This window comes from Phyllostomus hastatus, unplaced genomic scaffold (assembly GCF_019186645.2).
Source record: "Phyllostomus hastatus isolate PE091 unplaced genomic scaffold, TTU_PhHast_1.1 phas_contig_38, whole genome shotgun sequence".
NCBI classification, from domain to species: Eukaryota; Metazoa; Chordata; class Mammalia; order Chiroptera; family Phyllostomidae; genus Phyllostomus; species Phyllostomus hastatus.
Window position 1 is genome coordinate 24,023,244 of NW_025333869.1, and position 22,235 is coordinate 24,045,478.

General features: G+C 41.4%; 1 protein-coding gene across 2 annotated transcripts in view; it reads right to left on the reverse strand.

Annotated features, from left to right (window-relative positions):
- Positions 1 to 21,652, reverse strand: part of OIT3 (oncoprotein induced transcript 3) — a 28,827-nt gene extending 7,175 nt beyond the window's left edge. The window contains exons 1-7 of one of the 2 annotated variants that reach the window (XM_045842417.1): positions 21,520 to 21,652; positions 17,302 to 17,676; positions 15,740 to 15,847; positions 7,399 to 7,521; positions 4,258 to 4,380; positions 2,410 to 2,570; positions 481 to 896 (exon numbers count right to left, since the gene is read on the reverse strand). In XM_045842417.1, the coding sequence (XP_045698373.1) occupies positions 481 to 896; positions 2,410 to 2,570; positions 4,258 to 4,380; positions 7,399 to 7,521; positions 15,740 to 15,847; positions 17,302 to 17,676; positions 21,520 to 21,580 (1,367 nt within the window). In that variant the 5' untranslated portion in view covers positions 21,581 to 21,652. Of the gene's footprint in view, positions 1 to 480; positions 897 to 2,409; positions 2,571 to 4,257; positions 4,381 to 7,389; positions 7,522 to 15,739; positions 15,848 to 17,301; positions 17,677 to 21,519 lie in introns of both variants that reach the window. The other variant, XM_045842416.1, reaches the window with a different exon arrangement.
- Between the last annotated feature and the right edge of the window lie 583 nt (positions 21,653 to 22,235).

The following is a 22,235-nucleotide window of genomic DNA, read 5'->3' on the forward strand; positions in this document are numbered from 1 at the left end:
GAATTGTAGATATGGAGACCATTTGGAGGATTATCAGTTGGGAGAGGGAAGGGGGAGAATGGGGAAAAATGTGCAGGGATTAAGGAGTACAAATTGGTAGGCATAGAATAGACAGGGGGATGTTAAGAACAGTGTAGGAAATGGAGTAGCCAAATAACTTAAATGCAGGCATTTACAATTCAAAATTATTATTTGGAACTATCATATTCAATATTTTAACCTCAAATCTGCTTTTTTACTTAATCCTTTTTGTCTTGATTAATGACATCCAGGCAGCCATCTGAGCGAGACCCCTTGCAATAATTTTTGACCCCCTAGTCCCACACCAGTTTCACCTCCAAAATGTTAATGAATGGTTTCTGAACTAATTAAGAGCTCACAAGAGTGCCACATTGTTTGGGGGAAATTACTGAGTGTACTTGCACACCTAGAGGTCACACATGAACTAGGAGTAATAAACCCTTTAAGCAGCATAATTACCCATCCTGGATGAGGTAGTACTTCAGGATCTCGTCGATCTTGGAAGTGGGGGTGGCAAAACAGCTCTCCACCAGGCTTTCTAAGCCGTTCACATGCACCAAAGGCTCAATTCCAAAGTAGAGGGAGTCTCGAAGCTTGAGGGTGGGCAGAGCTTCCCGGTAAGGCTCTTCAAACTCATTGTCCTTGAAGATCTCCAGAGTGAATGGGAAGATTCCATGACTGCGGCCCATGATTTCCAGGGGGGCGTTTCGGAGGTTGGGCACATATCCCTCAGAGATGGTGTACAGGCGTGGAAACTCGCAGGTCACCGGGATCAGTAGCTTGCTGGTTCGGATGATGATGTCTCCACTGCTTCCTGGTGTCTGCTTGGGTAGACCTGTCACGAGGTTGCTAGCCACGATCTTGTCATTCACCACCTGAGCCAGGCCAGGGTAAAGAGAGGAAAGAGATTTTACATTTGTTTCTACAAAGGTTTCCCCCCGCTCTTCATAAACGTAACAATCTCCAGCCCTCAAAACACGTTAGTGATTTGGTTGCTGAAGCCTGTAGTGTTTTAATATTTATTTACACACTACTTAATGGTCAACCCACACATTCCTTTGGAATATTACTCATAAAACCTGAGCTATGCAGAATTAGCAATTTCAAAGCTCCTATGTTTGAGAAAAGGACAGCTTCTGTATATTATTTTTTCTGTAATCCTAGACCTGGTGATTATGCTGCAGCATGACCTTGTGCTGAACTCATCCACATGCAGAACTTCAGCTGTTACTCTTATGCACGTAATTTCCAATTCATTATGTCCAGACTTGTCTGCTCTCCTGTGTAGCAGAAAGTGACTCATGGGCATTCCCATGTCATTACCCACAGACAAAACAAACACGACTTGCCTAAAGCGTGGTCACCTTCTTCTCAAATAACTGTTCCATGTCTCACCCCAAGTCTAATAGCTCTCTGATTTTGTTTTAGTCAGATTCAATAAATATTTGTTTAATCTAATGATCACATGGGCCTCTGCATTGATCTTCAGGATCTAGGTCCTCTTTTTTCTATCCATCTTGCACACTTCTGATTTCATCATGACAGTGCCTGCTTAACCCCTAATGCCCTGCCCCCCTCACCCCAGCACACAAGACAAATCTCTGGAACTCGTCTAGTTTCCTTTCCAATATGAATTCCTGGCCTGTCAGGCTTCATTGCCCATTCACCTCAGCATAAGCTTAATTGCTCCATCTCTGGGACTCGCTCATTTGTTTCCCGTCTGAAATGCCCCATCTTCTCCTCTCCACCTGTATGAGAGGCAAAGCACACACAGGCTTCCACCCTGACGCAAGTCCTGCTTGTCTGGGCTGCTCCAGTGTCTCCCCCTTTCTGGCTTCCGACAACACCTGTCATCTAGACCACTATGTCTTTCTTATATTTTGTGTGTATTATCATCTCAGTACTACTGTATATGTTCTGAAAAATTGGAAATCTTATCTCATGTGTCCCTGAGACTCCCCAGCACAGAAATGTGCACAGATTCTTGGATGAAGGTATAAAACTTTTACCTCCACCTGGTTCAACACTTGAACTCACTTGTTACCTCATAAATGGACCACCATCTACCTCAGTCACTTTCTTCAAGTAAAACAATACTGGTGCTGATACACTCAGGAAAATGTCTACACACAGGGGAGAGATCGGGCTACATGAGAACAGAAATAGCAGAATTTTTCCTAACTTCCTATCCTCACAGTGCCAGGACCATAGACAGATGCTCAATAATACATTTGTTAAATGAATGACATTTGATGTTTTGAAATCTGTTCTTTCGTATGGGAAGATTTCATCTAGGACACACACAAGCCATACCGCATACCTCTTTCAACTCCCTCCCAAGTAACTGGCTTTTGGTCATTCCCCAAGTGTCCTCCAGGAGGAACCTACATCGACCACTGTGCCGCATGTCTTGAGGGAGAAGACCATGTTGACGTGGGTGCCATTGGACACGCCTCGGCAGGAGGTGTTGGTCAGGAAGAGCTCCAGCCCACCGACCAGGTCCCTGGGGATGCTCACTTCAACGGTGCTGGACTTGCACGACACGGGGACTGTGGCAGAAAGGGGCTGCTGTTAGAACCGAGACGCCTGAATGAGAAGAAGGGCAAGGAAGGCTTCTAGAAGAAACAGTTTCACCAGCATGCAATTTGAGCTTTTTGTTCTAGTCTCCAGGAAATCTATGAGGCTCAAGACAAGCCGATGGATAAAACCAGGACTCCTGACTCCCAAGGCTGTGGTCAAATAATGCTCCTGAAGTAAGTGATTCCTGAATGAGCAAGTATTGTGATCAAGTTTCAATTCAAGAGACATTTATTTCAAAGTGTGGCTCGCATAACTCCGTGAACTGAAACACCCAAAGGATTCACTTTTAGCACAAACACAATTTATTGCCAATACAGAAAAACTACTGCTTCGATACAGGGTTAAATTCGATAATGGCACTGCTTTGGCTTCCCTGTTAATTCCTGCTCCATAAAACAGGTCACAAAAGTGGCATCAATGCACCTGGGGAAGAGTTCCAAATTGTCTTTGCACTGTTCACTAGCCATAAACCCCAACTATAAATTCCACTTTAACTTAATATAAAAAGGTTGCTTTTCCTCAGTGTTCCTGTGTTCCCTTCTTTTAAGACTCTACAAATACCCTGAAGAAAGTATGTATGGGTACTATCAGAAAATACGTGAGGAGAATATCAATATTTGAGGATATGTCATACAAACTGGACAGTGAAAGTAAACCTGGGATAGTTGCTCACTAATCTTTACTGGATGAATGGATTAATGGCCTGGACATAAACAACTATGTTTCCAGAAAATAGTTCTCAGAGGATTGTTAATGCAAGTATTGTAAGTGTAGAGAGAAGAATCCATCCTCTAGTGCTTTCAACTTGGTTTCACGACCCAATAATCTGTTAGAATACAGAAGAACTCCATCGGTGTCTTACACTTCTAAATGAAGTATTAGTTCTCAATTAGTAACAGAAATTAGAGAAAAAAATCAAAGGTAAAAAAGCAAAGGAAACCAAAAGATTCAGCAATCCCATTTTGAGGTATTCATCCAACAGAATTAAAAGAAGAATCTCAAAAAGCTGTTTGCACCATGTTCATAGCAGCACTGTTCACAACAGTCAAGAGGTAGAAGCAACCCCAATGTCCGTCAACAAGTAGCTGAATAAATAAAATGTGGCATATCCATACAATGGAATATTATCCAGCCTTACAAAGGAAGGAAATCCTGTCAGATGCTACTACACGGAGGAAACTTGTGGCCCTAGGCTAAGTGAAATAAGCCAATCACAGAAAGACTAACACTGCACAGCGGGGGGAGGGGAAATGGGAAGTGGTTTCATGGGTATAGATGCTCAGTTTTGTGCAGCGGAAAAGTTCTGGAGGTCTGTTACCCAACAATATAAATATACTCCACACTACTGAACTACACACTTGAAATTAATTTAGATACATTTTATGTAGTTTAGTGGATTAGTTTAGTAGATTTTATGTTATATATTTTTTATCACAATTTTCAAAACAGCAAAGCAAAGTCAGTTTTTTGGTAATCTTTTCTCAGGAATCTTCTCCTTTGAAGGTTCCAGAATGAAGAGGCAGGGATGCATGCCTCGGAAAGAGTAGGAGTTTTCAAAGCTGAGAATCTTGATACTTCTGGATGAGAAAGGTAGGGAGTCGGGGGTAGGGGGAGAAGTGTGAATCAGAGCAGAGGTCACGCCCGTGCAGGTACTACCTTGGCAGGTGTGGTTATCCTCAGATAGCACCAGGCCCCGGGGGCATTCACACTGATAGCCCCTCTCAGACACCAGGCAAGAATGGCTGCAGCCGCCATTGTTGTTGTGGCACCCTTCAATGTCTGTAACAGAGACCGCAAGAAAAGGGAATGGTTTTTGAGGTGACACTTTGCATCTGTGCTTATACTTAGCCCATCACAGTGTCACTGGGGCCTAATAGTCACTGAGACATATGGGAAAGCCCACAAAATATGTTTATTAAATGTTATAGCTACAAAGATCAATCTTACAATATCCACAGGTCTAGACACCTAAGCTGGTCATTTTGTAAAATACCCTTGAATCTGGATTTGTTTTTCTCTCTGTTTTGGGGAAAGAAGACCCAAGTAGCCATGCCTATTCATTTACCTACTATTACTTATATGGACACCTTCTCACTATAAGGGCAGAGTCGAGTAGCTTCAACAGACTCTGTATGGTCCACAAAACCCCAGATATTTACTATTTGGCCTATACAGACAAATTTTGCTGACTCCTGTGCTAGCGGTAAGATAACAGAAGGGAGTGCTTTCAATCATCCAAGACACTCAAGAAAAGGTATCAGCTGGTTTCCAGTTATAGCTATAACTCACTTCAATAATAGTAAAATAATTAGTTCTTTGGCACATCAGTAAATTAACTTAGGATGAATTAATTTTTGTGAATAATTTTCAATGAGTTAATATGTTTAAACTTAAGAGAGATTAAGCTATCACCTGTTTATAAATCTGTGTAATTAAATAGGATCAAAGTACTCCTATGGGTTTTTGAAATAGCTGAAAATATATATAACAATGTAGAAGGAAGCACAAAAATATGCTATAAGATGTTAAAATCAACATTAATAGAAATTTTTTTCTTAAAAATGATCTTCCAAGCCCTGGCTGGCATAGCTCAGTGGATTGAGCGTGGGCTGCGAACCAAAGCATCGCAGGTTCGATTCCCAGTCAGGGCACATGCCTGGGTTGCAGGCCACAGCCCCCAGCAACCGCACACTGATGTTCCCTTCCTTCTCTAAAAATAAATAAATAAAATCTTAAAAAGTCTTTAAAAATAATAATCCATAAGTCCATCCCATAATTTTAAAAAAATGATCTTCCTTGCTCTGGCTGGTGTGGCTCAGTGGATTGAGCACTGGCCTTCAAACCAAAGGATCACTGGTTCAATTCTCAGTCAGGGCACATGCCTGGGTTACAGGCCAGGTCCCCAGTAGGGGGCATGCAAGAGGCAACCACACCTTGATGTTTCTCCCCCTCTCTTTCTCCCTCTCTTCCCCTCTCTCTAAAAATAAATAAATAAAATATATTTAAAAAAAATGATCTTCTTTTAGTCATTTAATTTCTCTGAGTCTCGGTTTCAGTATTTATAAAACAAAGGGTTGGACATGTTCATTCAGGTCTAAAACTGCAAAGCACAAAATAAATTCAAATTTTAAGTTGCTTTGAAGGATTTAAGTCTCTTACAAGAATGCATCAAAATGTTTAGAATAAATATATCTGGCAAGTGTGACTGAGGGTCATTTTAGTTATGTCTTTTATTCCTCTATGATCTATAAACTTTAAACACAAAACAATAATATTACTTAAAAATTAAAAAGTGCCTTTTATTTTTAAAAAGATGCAATTATCTAACAGACTAGCTAAAGAAACAAATGTTTGAATTATCAATACAATTTACAGATTACAAATATGAATCTTATTCATAAAGTATAACTCGTATACTAATTTTATCTCCTGCTAAAATATTTTTCAGTTATGGTTATTAGGTTTGAAAATTTAATGAGCATTAACTGTAATATTTCCAATAAAATTCTCATGAATATTTACCAAAGTTCCTTGTGCAGCATCTCATTAATATTCAAATATGCAAAGATCATTGCATAAAATAATTAAGATTTAAGGAGAATTCAGGACATTACTATTATTCAATAAAACTTAAAGTAGTTTAACATTCTGGTTAATTTTGTTAATAATGCAAACTTTGTTCTATGGAATAAATTGTGGGAGCCAGCCATAATTTTCCCTTTTGGGGTAGGATCTTGTTATTTTGAGTATAACTAGAATAAAGTAGACTCTTGTAAGCAATATTACAACTCTATTTTGCCACACATTCGATTATTCTGTGGGACAATCACATGTCTTTAATAATAATAATAATAATAAAGCCATTTATATCTTCATATAATCTGCCACCAGTTGGGTTTTTATGCTCTCAATTCTGAATATCATGAGATTCAGACTAAAGCAGAAGTGTTCAAATTTTAGTTGCGATAATTTGCAAGGGCAAAATGTGCCTTAGAGAAGGGTATAATCTAAGTTTCATATATAATAGTAAACAATTTCCATTTCAATTACTTAACATACATCACAAATTCTATTTTATTACTTAGTCATATAAAATATATAAAGCAATTTCACTATTAGAAATAGTTTTACTCATCTCCAAACAGTGTATTAATTTTCAATAAATGCAAAGCATACGGGGGGTGGGGGATAGCTTCATGTAAACCAATTTCCCAAACTGGTAGAAACACGCATCCCACCCACTGAACCAGTCTCCAGGAGAGAGACCTGGGAAGGGCGAGCTGTGGAAGCACCCAGATGGTTCTACTCGGCAGGGAAGTTTGAGAGAAACTGCTGCAAACCATCTGCTGTCTCCTGCCCGTGTTACCTTGCTACTGCAGGTGTGCTCCTTGGAGTCAAAGCATAGGTGTCACCTTGAAGTTAGTTACTTAGAAAATGCAACATGTTAGCCTGACCCCAGACATACCAAATTGGAGTCTGCATTCGAACAAGAGCCTGGGGGATTCATGGGCACATCAGACTTTGAGAAACACAGGATACCTATTTTAATTTTCCAAGTTAAAAAGGTGGCTCTTTACCTCTTACTAAGTGCCACTCCCTCCTGTGAACTCTTGGAGACAAGATTAACAGTGAATTCTATCTGCAAGCACCCTCAACGATGATGAACCCCTTCTGTCACTTCCTTACACAGCCAAACTGTTACTCCCACCTAACAGTGGGCAGTTTCAAGATCATCAAAGAATAAGCCCATGGCCTTGATCTGGGCTCCTGATGTGAATCCCTTCTTACCATTCTCACCTTCACAAGTCCTGCCATCACTTCTTAACACACGGCCAACCCCGCACTCACAGCGAAATGAGTTTTTGAGGTTTACACAGATCTCACTACAGCCGCCATTGTTTTGTTCACATTCGTTCACGTCTGTAGAAAAGAAACGCCATTTACATCCTGCTGAGCAACTCGATCTTCTTACCCCCTTAGCAGAATCCCCACATCTTTTCACATCACACTTTCCACCCAGCTTCCTCTCCGAGATCCAGTATAATCAATCACTTCTATCAACCTGAGCTCCTCAGCCAAGTTATTTTTTGTCTGCCCTTTGCTGGAGCGGAGTGCACCCACTTTACCAATTCCCTCCTAAGGCCAAAACTGTGGGGGAAATAAAGTTCCTTTTTTTTTTAACCTGGGTTCACCTATTTATTTGCATTGGTGAATTTCACTTTCTCCAATGAGGTCCTGACAATTTTCTAAATAAATACAAACTTATAAACCAAACTGCGTTTTAAATGCATTAAATGAACTCACATTGCAGAAGAAAATATCTGCATCTTCTGAGTTCATTTAATGCATTTAAAAAATCTTAAGTAAGTTCAAGACAAAATTTTTGAGGCAGTCTTATGCCACATGTGAACAACTGCCCTCAAAATCTCTTTTAAATATTAGAATATTCCCACTTTGTACTTAAACAATAATGGTTAAGTCATTTTAACAATCTGATGGAAGATAGGGACTCTTGCCTTAAAAAAAAAAAAGCACAATTGGCAACAAATGTTGACCCCCTTCCTTCCACCAACAAAAGGAAGCTTGTGAGCTAAATTTGTCATGGCTTGGATGTAGGACTGAAGCCAGGGACTGGGGTTGAAGCAACCACAAGACGACAGGAAGCATGGCCTCGGGTCCAGGAGGGGAGACGGCTGGAACTAAAACCATGTCCAGGACCCTGGCAAAGGTGCCCCACAATGAAACGGGGCACAAGATCTTTGCTCCGAAGCTTAGGGAAGCAGTCAGGCGGCTCTCTGCCTGAGGTTCTAGGAGAGGAAATGCTGGCCCTCTCACGGTTGAGGTATTAACTTACACACTTTGCACAGGGCGTGGGGATACTGAAGCTGAGAAACTGATGTAAAACTTGGCCTGCACTGGTGAAACCTCTGTGATGCCTGACAGAAGCATCTGAAGCTGGCTGTAAAGCTTCCATAAACCAGGTAATAAGATTGGAGGCCACCCACCCCAATAAAACAATTACATCTGAAGATGGTTCACCATAAAACATTAAAAATGAGGAAATGATCTCCTACAAGAGGGAGCTGTCAAGATAACAAACAGGAGGCTTTGAACTGGAGATAAACAGAATAATCTAGAAAAATCCATAACACAAGGCTTTTTAAAAATTACCATAAAGATAAAAAAAAGCCTCATAACCAAAATAAGGGTGTAGAAGGACGAAACAGAGTTGGAAACAAGTATGTAGAACTGAAAAATAATATAGTCAATAAGATTAGAATCTTCAGTGGATGGTAAGAGGGGCTGGCAGCCACCCTGGGTGTGGCCACACCAGGCTTGGGGCCAGGCCTCTGTGTTAAGCCTGGACTGCTTCCCTTGAGACTGATATTTTTTTATGTGGAGAGAAATAAGCTTCTACTTACTTAAGTCATTGTTATTTGGGGTCTATTGTTATTTACAGCCTGACTTAGATACTATACCCCAGCAATTCCACTTTTATAGGTGCATTCTATAGAAAATTTCCCACATGGGGTAAGGTATAATTTTTATGTTAATGCTAAGAACACACAAAACAGTGTGTATTATCATAAGGTACATATATAAGTAATTAAAGCATAAAAACAGGGATCAGAAGAAAATGCACTAACTTTGAAACAGTGATTCCCCCTGGAGGATGTGAGAGGAAAATGAGATGGAGTGAGATGACCTGACTTGTACTTGCAAAATTTTATTTTCAAAAAGAAAGAAAAATTTAACTATAGTCAAATCTGTGTATATGTGAGTCTGTTATATTTTTCTATACTTTTCTTTCTGCCTAAAAAAACTACACAATTTAAAATAAATTGTTAAAATTATATTACTTTTTTTTAAAACTAGGGGTATATTGACACATGCATTCAAACTTAAAACTTGCCTCTAATTTTAGAGAATTTATGATCTCCCTGAAACTGATAGACCACAGTTAGGAACTGGGACTTTTCCCTGTGTACTGATAGGCAAAGATGTCCAAAATAAATTGTTAAGCAAGAGACATGGATGATGTGTATGATATTCAACCTTTGCTGTGAAAAGAGGGGGGCAATAAATAAACATACATATATTTGGATTTTTACATCTCTCTGAAGAAAGCCTGGAAACATACATGAGTAAACAATATAAGAGACATCAGGGCAAGATGGAGGCACAGGTAAACACGCCTTGCCTCTGCGCACAGCTACAGCAAAAAAATACAGCTGTTCTACAACATAAATATCACCCAGAACCATCAGAAAATTAAGCAGTGTGGAAGTCCAACAACCAAGGATTTAAAGGAGCCACATTCATCCAGATGGGTAGGAAGGGCAGAGATGTGAAGAGGCGTGGAGATGGGAATGGCAGTCCCACATCCATATGTGGTGGGTTAAAAATGGGAAGAATACCTCAGGAGTGAGGGGTCCCAGCCCCAGTCCAGTCCACCCAGCCCAGGGTCCCAGTGCCAGGAAGATAACCCTCAGTACTTCTTGCTGTAAAAACCAGTGGGTGTTGGGGCGGTGGAAGAAACTGCATCCTCATAAAGGGCCTGCAATGGACTTAGCAACTCACCCCATCTTGGATTCACCACCAGGGTAACAGCTGGAAGGGGACCAGTGGCATACAAAGAAAAAATGAAGTGTGAACACCAGGAGACAGCTCCCTCTGGGGAAAACTCCAGAGGCTAGGCAGTAGGCATTGTCCTCTCTGTGAGCCCACTCCCAAACAGAGCAGTGGCACGGGTTGCCCTGCCCTGGTGATTACCTAAGTCTCTGCCCCATACAACTAACTGGTGTGCTAGGACAAAGAGTCAAATCAGCTCTACCTGATATACAGAAACAAACACAGGGAAGCTCCCAAAATGAGGGGACAAAGAAATATGGCCCAAATGAAAGAACAGAACAAAACTCCCAAAAAAGTTCTAAGCAAAATGGAGATAAGCAACCTATCAGATGCACAGTTCAAAACACTAGTTATCAGGATGCTCCAGGAACTCATTGGGCACTTTAATGCTATAAAAAAGACCAGGCAGAAATGAAGGTTGTATTAAGTGAAATAAAGAAAAATCTACAGGGAACCAACAGTGGAGAGGATGAAGCCGAGAATCAAATCAATGATTTGAAACACAAGAAAGGAAAAATTATTCAATCAGACAGCGAGAAGAAAAAATAACTAAAAAAAAAATGAGGAAAGGCTTAGGAACCTCGGGACATCTTTAAACACACCAACATCTGAAGAGGAAGAGCAAGAAATTGAAAACTTATTTCAAAAAACAATGAAAGAAAACTTCCCTAATTTGATGAAGAAAATATGCATACAAATCTAGGAAGTATAGGGAGTCCCAAACAAGATGGACCCAAAGAAGACCACACTAAGACACATCATAATTAAAATGCCAAAGGTTAAAGATAAGAGATAACCTTAAAAGAAGCAGGAGAAAAGCAGAGAGTTACCTACAAAGGAGTTCCCATAAGACTGTCAGCTGATTATTTAAAAGAAACTTTGCAGGCTAGAAGGGACTGACAAAAAATATTCAAAGTGGTGCAAAACAAGGACCTAGATTACTCTATCCAGCAAAGCCATCATTTAGAATTGAAGTGCAGATGAATTGCTTCTCAGACAAGGTAAAGCTGAAGGAGTCCATCATCATCAAGTCATTATTACATGAAATGCTACTAAAGGGAATTACATAAGAAAGAGAAAAGATCAAAACAATGAACATTAATGAACATTAAATGGCAATAAATTCACAACTATCAATAATTGAACCCAAATAACAAACTAAGCAAAAAAATAGAACAGGAACAGAATTATAGCTGTGGAGATCATTTGGAGGGTTATCAGCTGGTAGGAGGAAGGAGGAAAATGGGGGGAAAGGTGCAGGGATTAAGAAGCACAAATTGGATTTCTGGCCAAAATGGAGGTATAGGTAGATACACTTTGCCTCCTTGCACAACCAAAAGAAGGACAAGAACAAATTTAAAAACAAAAATAACCAGAATTGCCAGAAAATAAAACTGTATGGAAGTCTGACAACCAAGGAGTTAAAGAAAAAACATTCATCCAGACCAGCAGGAGAGACAGAGATGGGCATACAGTGCAAAGAGAACTTGTGGCAAGCTGGCCCCTGGTGGAGCTGGTGGTCCCACATTTGCCTGCAGATAAACCAGGAGGAACAACTGGGGAGCGAGACAGACTATGCAATCCAGGGTTCCAGCATCAGGAAATGAAGCCTCAAACCTCTGACTGAAAATACCTGTGGGGGTTGAGGCAGAAGGAGAAACTCTCTGCCTCACAGGAGAGTTTGTTGGAGAGATCCACAGGGTCCTAGAATGTACACACAACCCACCCACATGGGAATCAGCACCAGAAGGGCCCAATTTGCTTGTGGGTGGCTGAGGAAATGACTGAAAACAGTTGAGAACCCAGCAGGTGGCATAGTTCCCTCTCGGACCCCTCTCCTATGTATAGCACCACAATGGAGAGACGAGGGTTGTTCCGCCCTGGCAAATACCTAAGCCTCTGCCCCTTACTACGTAACCAGCATGCCAAGCCAAAAAAAAAAAAGGCCCAAATACTTTTATTTGGGCCTTTATTTCAACAGATCAGAACTCCAGAAAAAATACAACTAAATGATGAAGAGTTAGCCAATCAATCAGATGCCCAGTTCAAAACACTGGTAATCAGGATGCTCACAGAAATGGTTGAGTATGGTTGAAAAATAGAGGAAGAAATGAAGGCTATTAAAAGTTAAATAAAGGGAACCAACAGTGAAGGGAAGGAAACGGGGACTCAAATCAATGGTTTGGAGCAGAAGGAAGAAAGTAACATTCAAGCAGAACAGAATGAAGAAACAAGAATTCAAAAAAATGAAGAGAGGCTTAGGAACCTCCAGGACAACTTTAAACATTCCAACATCCGAATCATAGGGGTGCCAGAAGGAGAAAAGAAAGAGCAAGAAATTGAAAACTTATTTGAACAAATAATGAAGGAGTGCTTCCCTAATCTGGCAAAGGAAACGGACTTCCAGGAAGTCCAGGAAGCTCAGAGAGAACTAAAGAAGATGGACCCAAGGAAGCACACACCAAGGCTCATCATAATTACATTACCTCCAAGATTAAAGATAAGGAGAAAATCTTAAAAACAGCAAGAGAAAAGGAGAGAATTACCTACAAAGGAGTTCCCATAAGACTGTCAGCTGATTTCTCAAAAGAAATCTTGTAGGCAAGAAGGGGCTGGAAAGAAGTATTCCAAGTCATGAAAGGCAAGGACCTACATCCAAAATTACTCTATCCAGCAAAGCTTTCATTTACAATGGAAGGGCAGATAAAGCACATCTCAGATAAGGTCAAGTTAAAGGAGTTCATCATCACCAAGCCCTTATTTTATGAACTGTCCAAGGGACTTATCTAAGAAAAAGAAGAAGATTAAAACAAAACAAAACAAAACACACACACACAGTAAAATGGCAACAAACTCACAACTACCAACAACCTAACCTAAGAAAACAAAAACAAAAATGAACTATGCAAACAACTATAACAGGAACAGAATCACAGAAATGGAGATCACATGGAGGATTATCAGTGGGGAAGGAGTGAGAGGGGGAAAAGGTACAGGGAATAAGAAGCATAAATGGTAGGTACAACATAGACAGGGGGAGGTTAAGAATAGTATGGGAAATGGAGAAACCGAAGAACTTGTATGTACAACCCCTGGGCATGAACTAAGGTGGGGGAATGCTGGTGGGTTGGGGGTTACAAGGAGGAGGAAAATAAAGGGAGAAAAAAATGGGACAACTGTAGTAGCATAATCAATAAAATATATATTTTAAAAAAAGAAGCACAAATTGTTAGCTACTAAATAGACAGTTAAGAACATTATAGGTAATGAAGTAGCCAAAGAACTTATATGCAAGACCTATGAGCATAACTAAGGGGGGCATTGCTGGTAGGAATGGGGATATCATCAGGTGGAGTGGGACAAAGGGGGAAAATTGGGTCAACTGTAATAGCATAATCAATAATATATATTTTTTCTAAATATTTTATTTATTTATTTTTAGAGAGAAGGGAAAGGAGGGAGGATGAGAGGGAGAAAAACATCAAGGTGTGGTTGCCTCTTGTAGGCCCCAACTGGGGACCTGGCCCTCAACCCAGGCATGTGCCCTGACTGGGAATTGAACCTACTACTCTTTGGTTTACAGGCTGGCACTTAATCCACTGAGCCACACCAACCAGGGCAATGAAATATATATTTTTAAAAAGAAAATAATGCAAGATTTTACTTTGAATAGGGTGGATAGGAAATGGAACAAATGGGAGAGCTAGACATTTCACTGTATACCTCTCATGCTGTTGAATTTAGGTACTATTTAAATGTATAATGTATTCAAAGTTGTGTTAAAATAAAGGCAAAGAAATAAATGAATCAGATTAATTGTGGTGATCACATTGTAGGGTATATAAATGTCAAATCACTATGTTGTACATATGAAACTAATGTAATATTATATGCCAATTATACTTAAAAAACATAAAGAAGAGAAGTAAATGAACAAGTCTTGCCTTAAAATAAAGCCAAGCTCTGACCAGTGTGGCTCAGTTGGTTGGAGTATTGTCCCATAACTGAAAGGTTCAGGTTCAATTCCCGGTCAGGGCACATACCTAGGTTGTAGGGTTTAGTGCGCTGCCCAGGTGCGTGAGATTCCCCGGTCTGGGAACCTCCCTGGTCTGCGCCTACGATCACCAGTCCTCCCATGCAGGGGAGGCAAACAATCAATGCTTCTCTCTAATGACAGTGTTTCTCACTCTCCCTCCTCTCTCTTAAAAATGCAATGAAAAAATGTCCCTGTGTGAGGATTTTTTTTTATTTAATTAAGAAAAAATAAAGCCAAATATTTTCCAACAAACGAGTGTCTAAGTGTGAGCTGTGAGAGGGGGAGAGGAGACGACAGGAGCCGTTGTGTCCTGTGCCCCAAACTTTTTAGCTTTAAATCACAGTCAAAATGGGCTTCACAGGAGCCCTACCGACTGCTATGGGGGTCTAAACAGGGCCCACAGGGTGGTCGGCGGGCTCATTCAGGGGACTGAAGAACAGAAGCTTTTCTCAATTAAGAAGCTGTTTGTGTCCCTTTCACTCTAATCCCCTGTCCCCATCTGACCCGCTAGTTCTCCTTGAGAAGGTGCACGGCAGGCCTCCGCTTTGTCCCTAGGCTTGTTCTAAATCCATTGGAGTCTGAGCACAGAAACATTCATGACATTAAAGGGAAAACAGATTATCTTCAGTCTTGGTTTTTCCAACTGTATTTTCTTCCAGTTCCAGACAACAGAACCAGAGCAAGTGTGCAGTTAAACAACTCCGGATCTCTTACAAGCAGTCTGACTTCCCTCTCACGCTGCTCAGAGAAACCAAAATTATATTCGTGTGGCTGTAGGAGGATGTCCTTAGACAATTCTAGACCCCACTGTCCAACAGAAATACAAAGAAAGCCACACAAATAATTAAACATTTTCTAGTAGTAGTATTTAAAATTTTTGTCAAAGAAATTGATCAAATTAATTTTAATTTTAATAATATATTTCATTTAATCCAGTATGTCCACAATATTTCATTTCAATATATCATCAATTTTAAAATTATTGAGATATTTTACATTTTTTAAACTAGTCTTTGAAATTCAGTGTGTATTTCATGCTTATATAGCATGTCTCAATTTGTATGCTAAATTTTCATGAGAAATATTTCTTCTGTATATAGAGTCATAAAATTTACAGTTGGCTACTCAAGTTTTCCCAAACACTTTCAGTTTTCTAATTACTCAAGTATTGGTTTTTAAATTAAAATTAAGTAAACTTCAAGTTCAAATCTCCAGTCAAAGTAGTCCCATTTCCAGAGCTCAGTAACCACACCCGACTAGTGACTCCTGAGCTGCACAGCACCATTCCCGACTATGCCTAAACATGGTATAAAATTGTCCCAAAGCTTTAGTTAGGAACTAAAAAGGCAAACTCCATTCCAGGTGTTCAGACACAAACTGGAAAAACAATGGAGCTCTGAATCAGGAAGAGTTTGTCATTTGTCCCTTTGATCTTAGTAGCCTGTTTCTACTTCAAGGTTAGTCTCTTACCGAAGCAGGTCTGCCGGTCGGGGCCCAGCACGGTGCCTGGAGCACACGTGCACTCGCTGGCGCCCAAGCAGCTGCCGTGGCAGTCCTCATCGCAGATGTCATAAAAATCTACGGAAGGATGAAGATGGCTTCTGTGAGGACTAGGACCAGAGGACACTCTCATTCATGAATTCAATCTACTAGCTTCTAGCCAACATCAACAGAAGTCTCCACAATGGAATACTACTTGGTTGTAAAAAAGAAAAAATGTTATCCTTTGCGACAGTATGGATGGACTCGTAGAACATTATGCTAAGTGAAATGAGCCCGTCAGAGAAAAACAAATACCATATGATCTCACTCATATATGAAATCTAAACCACAACAACAAAAACAAAAACAAAAAAACAAGAAATCACACTGTTTAGGGATTACATAAGCCCAATGGAAAGAGATACGACCCAGGGATGTTTGTCATTCAGATCAGTGATTCCCAACTTCAGATCCACAGGCTCTTGTCTGGTCACAGAGCTTCTGCAAATCTAAAGTCTCACCAAGTATGAGTTATAGATTAAACAAACATTATCTCCTACTTTTCCTATGTACTCTTTTAAAAATGTATATAGATTTTGATAAGGGACTGATAACACAAAAATTTATTTTAAAGTATTATTAACCTAAAGTAGTTTTCCCTATATGATTAAAAAACATCAGTGGATACTAAGCACAATGCTATCACATAGATGGCTAATATAGATTTTAAAAAGGGGTCCTCCATACTTAAAAAGGTTAGAAATACACTACTTACACAACCTAAATCAACATTTCATTTTTTAAAAATTTTATTGTATTTTCCATTAGTATTTAGTCCCCTTATATTCTCCTGTATCACCCTCCTGTATCACCACACTGTTGTCATGTCTGTGAGTCCTTTTTCCTTTTTGCTCAATCCCTCCACCCCAACCTCCCTCACCCCTGCCCCACCCAGCTGTTTTCCTGCTATCTATGAGTCTGTCTCTACTTTGCTTGTTAGTTCAGTTTGTTCATTAGATTCCCCATATGAGTGAGATCATATGGGATTTGTCTTTTCTCTGACTGGCTTGTTTCACTTAACATAATGTTCTCCAGGTCCATCCACACTGTTGCAAAGGGTAAAACTTCTTTTTTATGGATGAGTAGTATTCCTTGAGTAAATGTCCCATAGTTGTTCTATCCACTCATCTACTGGTGGACACTTGGGCAGCTTCCATATCTTGGCGATTGTAAATAATGCTGCAATGAACACATGGGTGCTTATGTTCTTCCAGATTAGTGTTTTGGGTTCATTTTCTAGTGTTTTGTTTGAATGAAATGAAGACAAAATAAAACAGAAATGATGAAAGTCATAGCTCCTTTCCCTTTCTATTCTCCAGGAATTTTTCAGAAATTTAAGAAGAGATCTCAGAAATCACAATCTAGAGGTATATGTGGCTCTAAATCCATGTTACTCGGACTCTGGGATACGACCACACCTAAATTTCACATGGCACTTTTCTCTTTGATGCCTTGTGGGGGAGGATGAAGAGCATAGGGAAGGTACTTACGACCACAGTAGACATGAAAGCAGACACTAGGCTTGGTCAGGCGATACACATAGTAGCCCCTAGGGCAAGCCTTGACCTCCACGGTGGTGTTCCAGAGGCAGCAGTTCCCTCTGAAGCTTGCACAGGCCTGGCGCTGCACGATGCCCTCATCCTCTAGAGGGTGGCTGCCATTGAGCCAGACAGGCGCATGGGTCCCACAGCGGTTTTCTGGTATGCAAAAGGTGGGCATGGCATCTCCCGCCATGCTTGTGAAGCGGTACCACTCCCCGTCCACGTGGTTGTCACACAGAGGTGGGCCTTGAGACTCTTCGAACTGGTGGTCAGTGTTCCTCCAGGGCTCATTCAGACTGATGTAAGCAGAACAAGGATCTAGGGCTGGAAGCGAAGAGAACACCTCACAGGGACCTTGTGATATATCCCATCCCAGAGACCACCTGATATATCCCAGGCCTGAGCCCACCTTCTTGGTCCCGTGTTATCTGGGGTTCAGAAAGAAATACTCTAAAGTCCCCAAAAGTAGCTGTTTAAGATTCCCCAGGTTGACTTAAAACATGTTTCCCAAATGCCTTTTACAAAATTATTTCAAATCTATCTAAGGTTTAGTGTTAGCATTGGGCTAAACTTGTTATCCACAGAAATCAACTGATGGAAGGAGAGTCGTTCCAAAGAAGGGAGGTCAGGGTTACAGTCTCATTGAACTCTGCGCTGGCAGACAATATTTCGAGTATTGTGTTCAGACCTGGAGGCGATACTTCCTGGAAGCAATGAACAAACTTGGAATCCGGAGGAAGGTGACTAGGCATAGAAGGAAGCTTTAAATAATTTACTCGGGAAGGAGCTGAGAACTGCAGTTTAAAGAAGACTGAAAAATATGCATATTATTTTTCAAATGTCTGGATTAGGCTTGTAGAAGAGGAGTTAGGTATTCAGTTATAGGACCAAGAACAAATTGTTATCGGGAAGCAAATTTTGTTCAGCTATCTAGTCACAGAGAGGTATCACAGTGTGGTAAGCCGCTCATCTTTGGAAATTTTCAAAAAGTGGTCATTTGTAAGCACAATTGTAGCTGGAATTTTGCACTAGTGGAAAGTTTGACTTGATAATGAATGTGTGAAACTCATCCTACTGAAGAGGAAACAGCCTCTGGCACAAGTCACGTGAAACACATGGAATACTGGCAAGTGGTTACGGAAGACAGTCTCAGAGTGAGTATGTTCCATCAGGCCATTGGAAATATTGTGAACTTCGTAGATTCACAATTGGCCAGGGCATCACCATGTACAATAGGGCAGAATTTTTCTGGTATGCATTCTTAGTGTATACCCCGCATGGACAAGCATCTCATCAAAAACATTTTAGTGAGTAAAGACGTCAATATTCCCAATATTCTCCTTGCTTCCCTCAACTTCAGGAAAACATTGAACTAATGTAGGCAAATTGTCTGTATGAAGAAGCTATAAAACCAAGAAATTCTAGAAAGGAGCACTAGCCAGGGAGTACGATCATTCTTATGCATGTCAAGTTGACTTAACCGGCACTGCAGGCAGGGAACTCACACTAAGCCAACACAGGTTGTGGGCGGGAATTTCGGTTTTAGCTGATAACACACACTAATTAAGTGCAGATGGGGCATGATTGCAAAGTCTAAGCTGTCTAGAAAGTATTTTGGATTTTTCCAGTCTACATTTCACACTCAAGTTTACCCTCTAAACTTCACCTGCGGGTAGAGGAGGGTGCAGCCTCCTGCTCATGGCTCCAGGGAGCATGTGACCGTTAGGGGCAGGAAATAAGTAGGATGCTGCCCTTTCTGGAAATAACACACTTGCCAAGCTGCACTTGGCCGAGCAACCCTGTCCTCTAGAATGTCCCTGAGGCCTCACAACAATGCCCTAGATCAAAGCTCAGTGTCCCCAGGGGAAGGAATGTCCTCAGACAGACTCTCCTCTCAGAAGGGAAAAATTCCCTCATCTGCTCTCCCAGCTGTGGGTTTCCAGGGCAATCTCACAGGTGATTATAAATTCATAGAAATATTTGTTTGGTTCTTTTCCTTGGCTGTAATTTTATAAGAAATGGTTAGGTACTCGACTTTTAATGATTTTTACAGAAATTCCCAAACGTTCCTCAATAACTGTTTTATGATTTATGTTTTTCCTTAAATTTAACTGTAATTTCTTGTGCTCTCTGTTAAAGTTCACTTCTGGCTATAGGGGGGATATGGCACACACAGGACAGAGTTTCCTACTAACTCCTGTAAAATAAATAAATAATATGTTTTTAAAAAGTAATCCCCGCAATAGTCCTAACATTAAATATACCCATTCACCTCCACCTCTTTTAAGGCAGTAATTCAGTCCTTTGGTAACCTGTTCATTCCTGTTTCCAGCCTCTCAGCATGGAGCCCGCAATTCCATATTATGCACACGGGCATCCTAAACTGCTGACGTACAGACACGCCTCAGTCGGGAGAGCTCAGAAAGAACAGCCCTGTGGTGTCCTTTCAAAGGTCGAGTCAGGAGGGCCTCGGCCTGCCAGAAAACTCCTCTGCCTTTACCAGGACATCCGCCTGCCAGCCATCCAGCAGGCCGCCCCTCTGGGGTCCCCACAATGGGGACGCTGGGACTTCTGTGCACCCCAGGCACGGCACCTCGTGGTGGCCAAGCGCCGGGGCCAAGGGTACTGTCAACGTCCCAGAACTTTTGTCCCAGGGTTTGCAGAACCAGAATCCCCAACCCTCCGGAGTCCTTGCCCTGGAAGCTGCCCCTCGATCAGGCTCAGTCCTGGACGCCCCCTCACTTCCCTTCCCTCTCCGCTCCCTGTCTTCTCTACTCTCCCCCTTGGCTCCCCGCGTCACCCCCCTCTTCTCCTTTCCCTTCTCCACTCCCTTTCTGTCACCTCCCCTCCTTCCCAGGGCAAGCATCCCCCCAGTCCCTCACTGCAGACACCCGGAGTTACCTTTTTATCTATCTTTCTTTGGGCAAGGGGTCAAAAGTCCTAGAAGGGCTGGGGGCAGGGCGGGGGCGCGGGGAGGAAATCTGGGAAGGGAGAAGGCATGTGATTGGGAGGCACAGGAGGCCCCCCTGGGGAGAGGAAGAAAGGCAAGCGACTGGGAAAGGGAGCGAGGTTGAGGGGAGGACGGCTTTTGCTTAGGAGACTCTTGGTTAGTTGTGGGCCACAGATACTGGGTGATGAAACCTAGTTCAAGCTGATCTTTTTTACGTAGACTACTAAAAACAGTTTTAGATTGAGGATAATGGAGAAGATAGTACAAAGAGTTCCCACATACCCTACACCTGCTTTTCCCTATTATGATACATTATACATGGTACCTTTGCCACAATGAATGAACCAGTGTTGACACATTATTATTAACTCAAGGACACAACTTATTTAGGTATTCTTCATTTTATCGTCTTTGGCCCCATTCCAGGATTTCATCCAGGATAAAACACTACATTTAGTTTTCATGTCCTTAGGGTCTCAAGCCTATTTCTAGTGTGTCTCCTCAAAGGTGCTAAAGCGAGGCCTGGCTCAGGGTCAGCAAAGTGCTGAGTTCCTCAAAAGTGCCAAGGACGAATGTTCTCTCCGTTTCAACCTCCTCTCACATTCTCTTCCAATTAGAACTTAAATTCTGCCGGAAAAGGGAGAGAGACATTTGTTAGTAACTGGAATGGAAACTTCAGCTCGTTGGCCAGTTTTGTGTCGGCCTGAGCAGGGAGACAGTTTAAGACTCTTTTGGCCTGTGCACAGAGACGTGCTTCCAGATGCCGAGGCTGAGAAGTTTAATTTACCAGATCTGTGCCTTTCACAGAGCTATGGCTTGCAATTCGTCTCTTGGAAGTATTAAAGAGAAAAGCTCTATCCTCAACTCTAAACATCGCCGTTTTTGCTCTTAAAGTAGTAACTATAGAAGTGCCTCAAATATAAAGAGGTCAGGCTTCCTTTTACACGCACACACGCACTGTAAGCAACGTTTAGCTAGTGGAAAGCTGTTGGCAATGGCCGATCCAAGGAAATTTTGGCTGCCCAGGCAAGAGGCTAAGAAAACCATGAAACAGAAATTCTCTGAAAATATATCATCATAGGTTATCAGTGACTTTTCTTACACTACTGTAGGCCCAGTATTTCAGATACTAGAATATAGCTCTTAATAATCTGTACATAACAGCAATTTCCCACACCAGAAAGTTCAGGATGCCGACTGCGTGCCACTAGACTCACCCATTGGTGCTGCAGGTGTAACCGTGATGAAGAGGCAGGTGAGAAGCAGCAACTGAGGCATCCTTCTGGATCAGCCACCAGAAGCAGACTGGAAACTCCTCGTAATTTCAGTTTCCTTTTGTCCCCTTCTTTTTCAGAGCACTTTTTAAAAAGCCTCGAGGCTCTTGTGAAGAAAGACTTTTCAGTGCTGCTTGGGGCTTTATCAGAGGAAAAGGATGAGCAAGATAAGCTGTCCATTGCTCTGGCCTTGACCCCACATAGACGCACTGCTTTACACTGTCAACCGGGTTACTTTATTGATATATTTCTTTGGGGAAAAAATACTTACAACCACTCATCCTCCTATTGTTTTCACATGAGAATTCCCTGCAATGAGGCCTCTGTATCTTATCCAGAAGGGAACTGTAAATGAGGGGCGTCCCTCACGTCAAAATCTTATTTTGTGACCTCTAGGAATTGACTTTGTGATGCTGCAGCCACGCCACTGCTACGAAGAGAGGACGGGAGGAAGCCCAGTTGCTGGAGCTGGTCATTGAGAAGTGTCATGTTCAGAAGGTCAAGTAGTTTATAAGAGCGCACAGAAAGGTAGTAAGGACAGTTGTGGAATGGGGATGATACTCTCTTATAGCAAACCCCTAAGTCTTTTATTGTGATCTTTGGTCTCAAAACTTCTTAAAGAAATAGGTTTAACTTGTGTTTTTATCAATTTAAGCAAC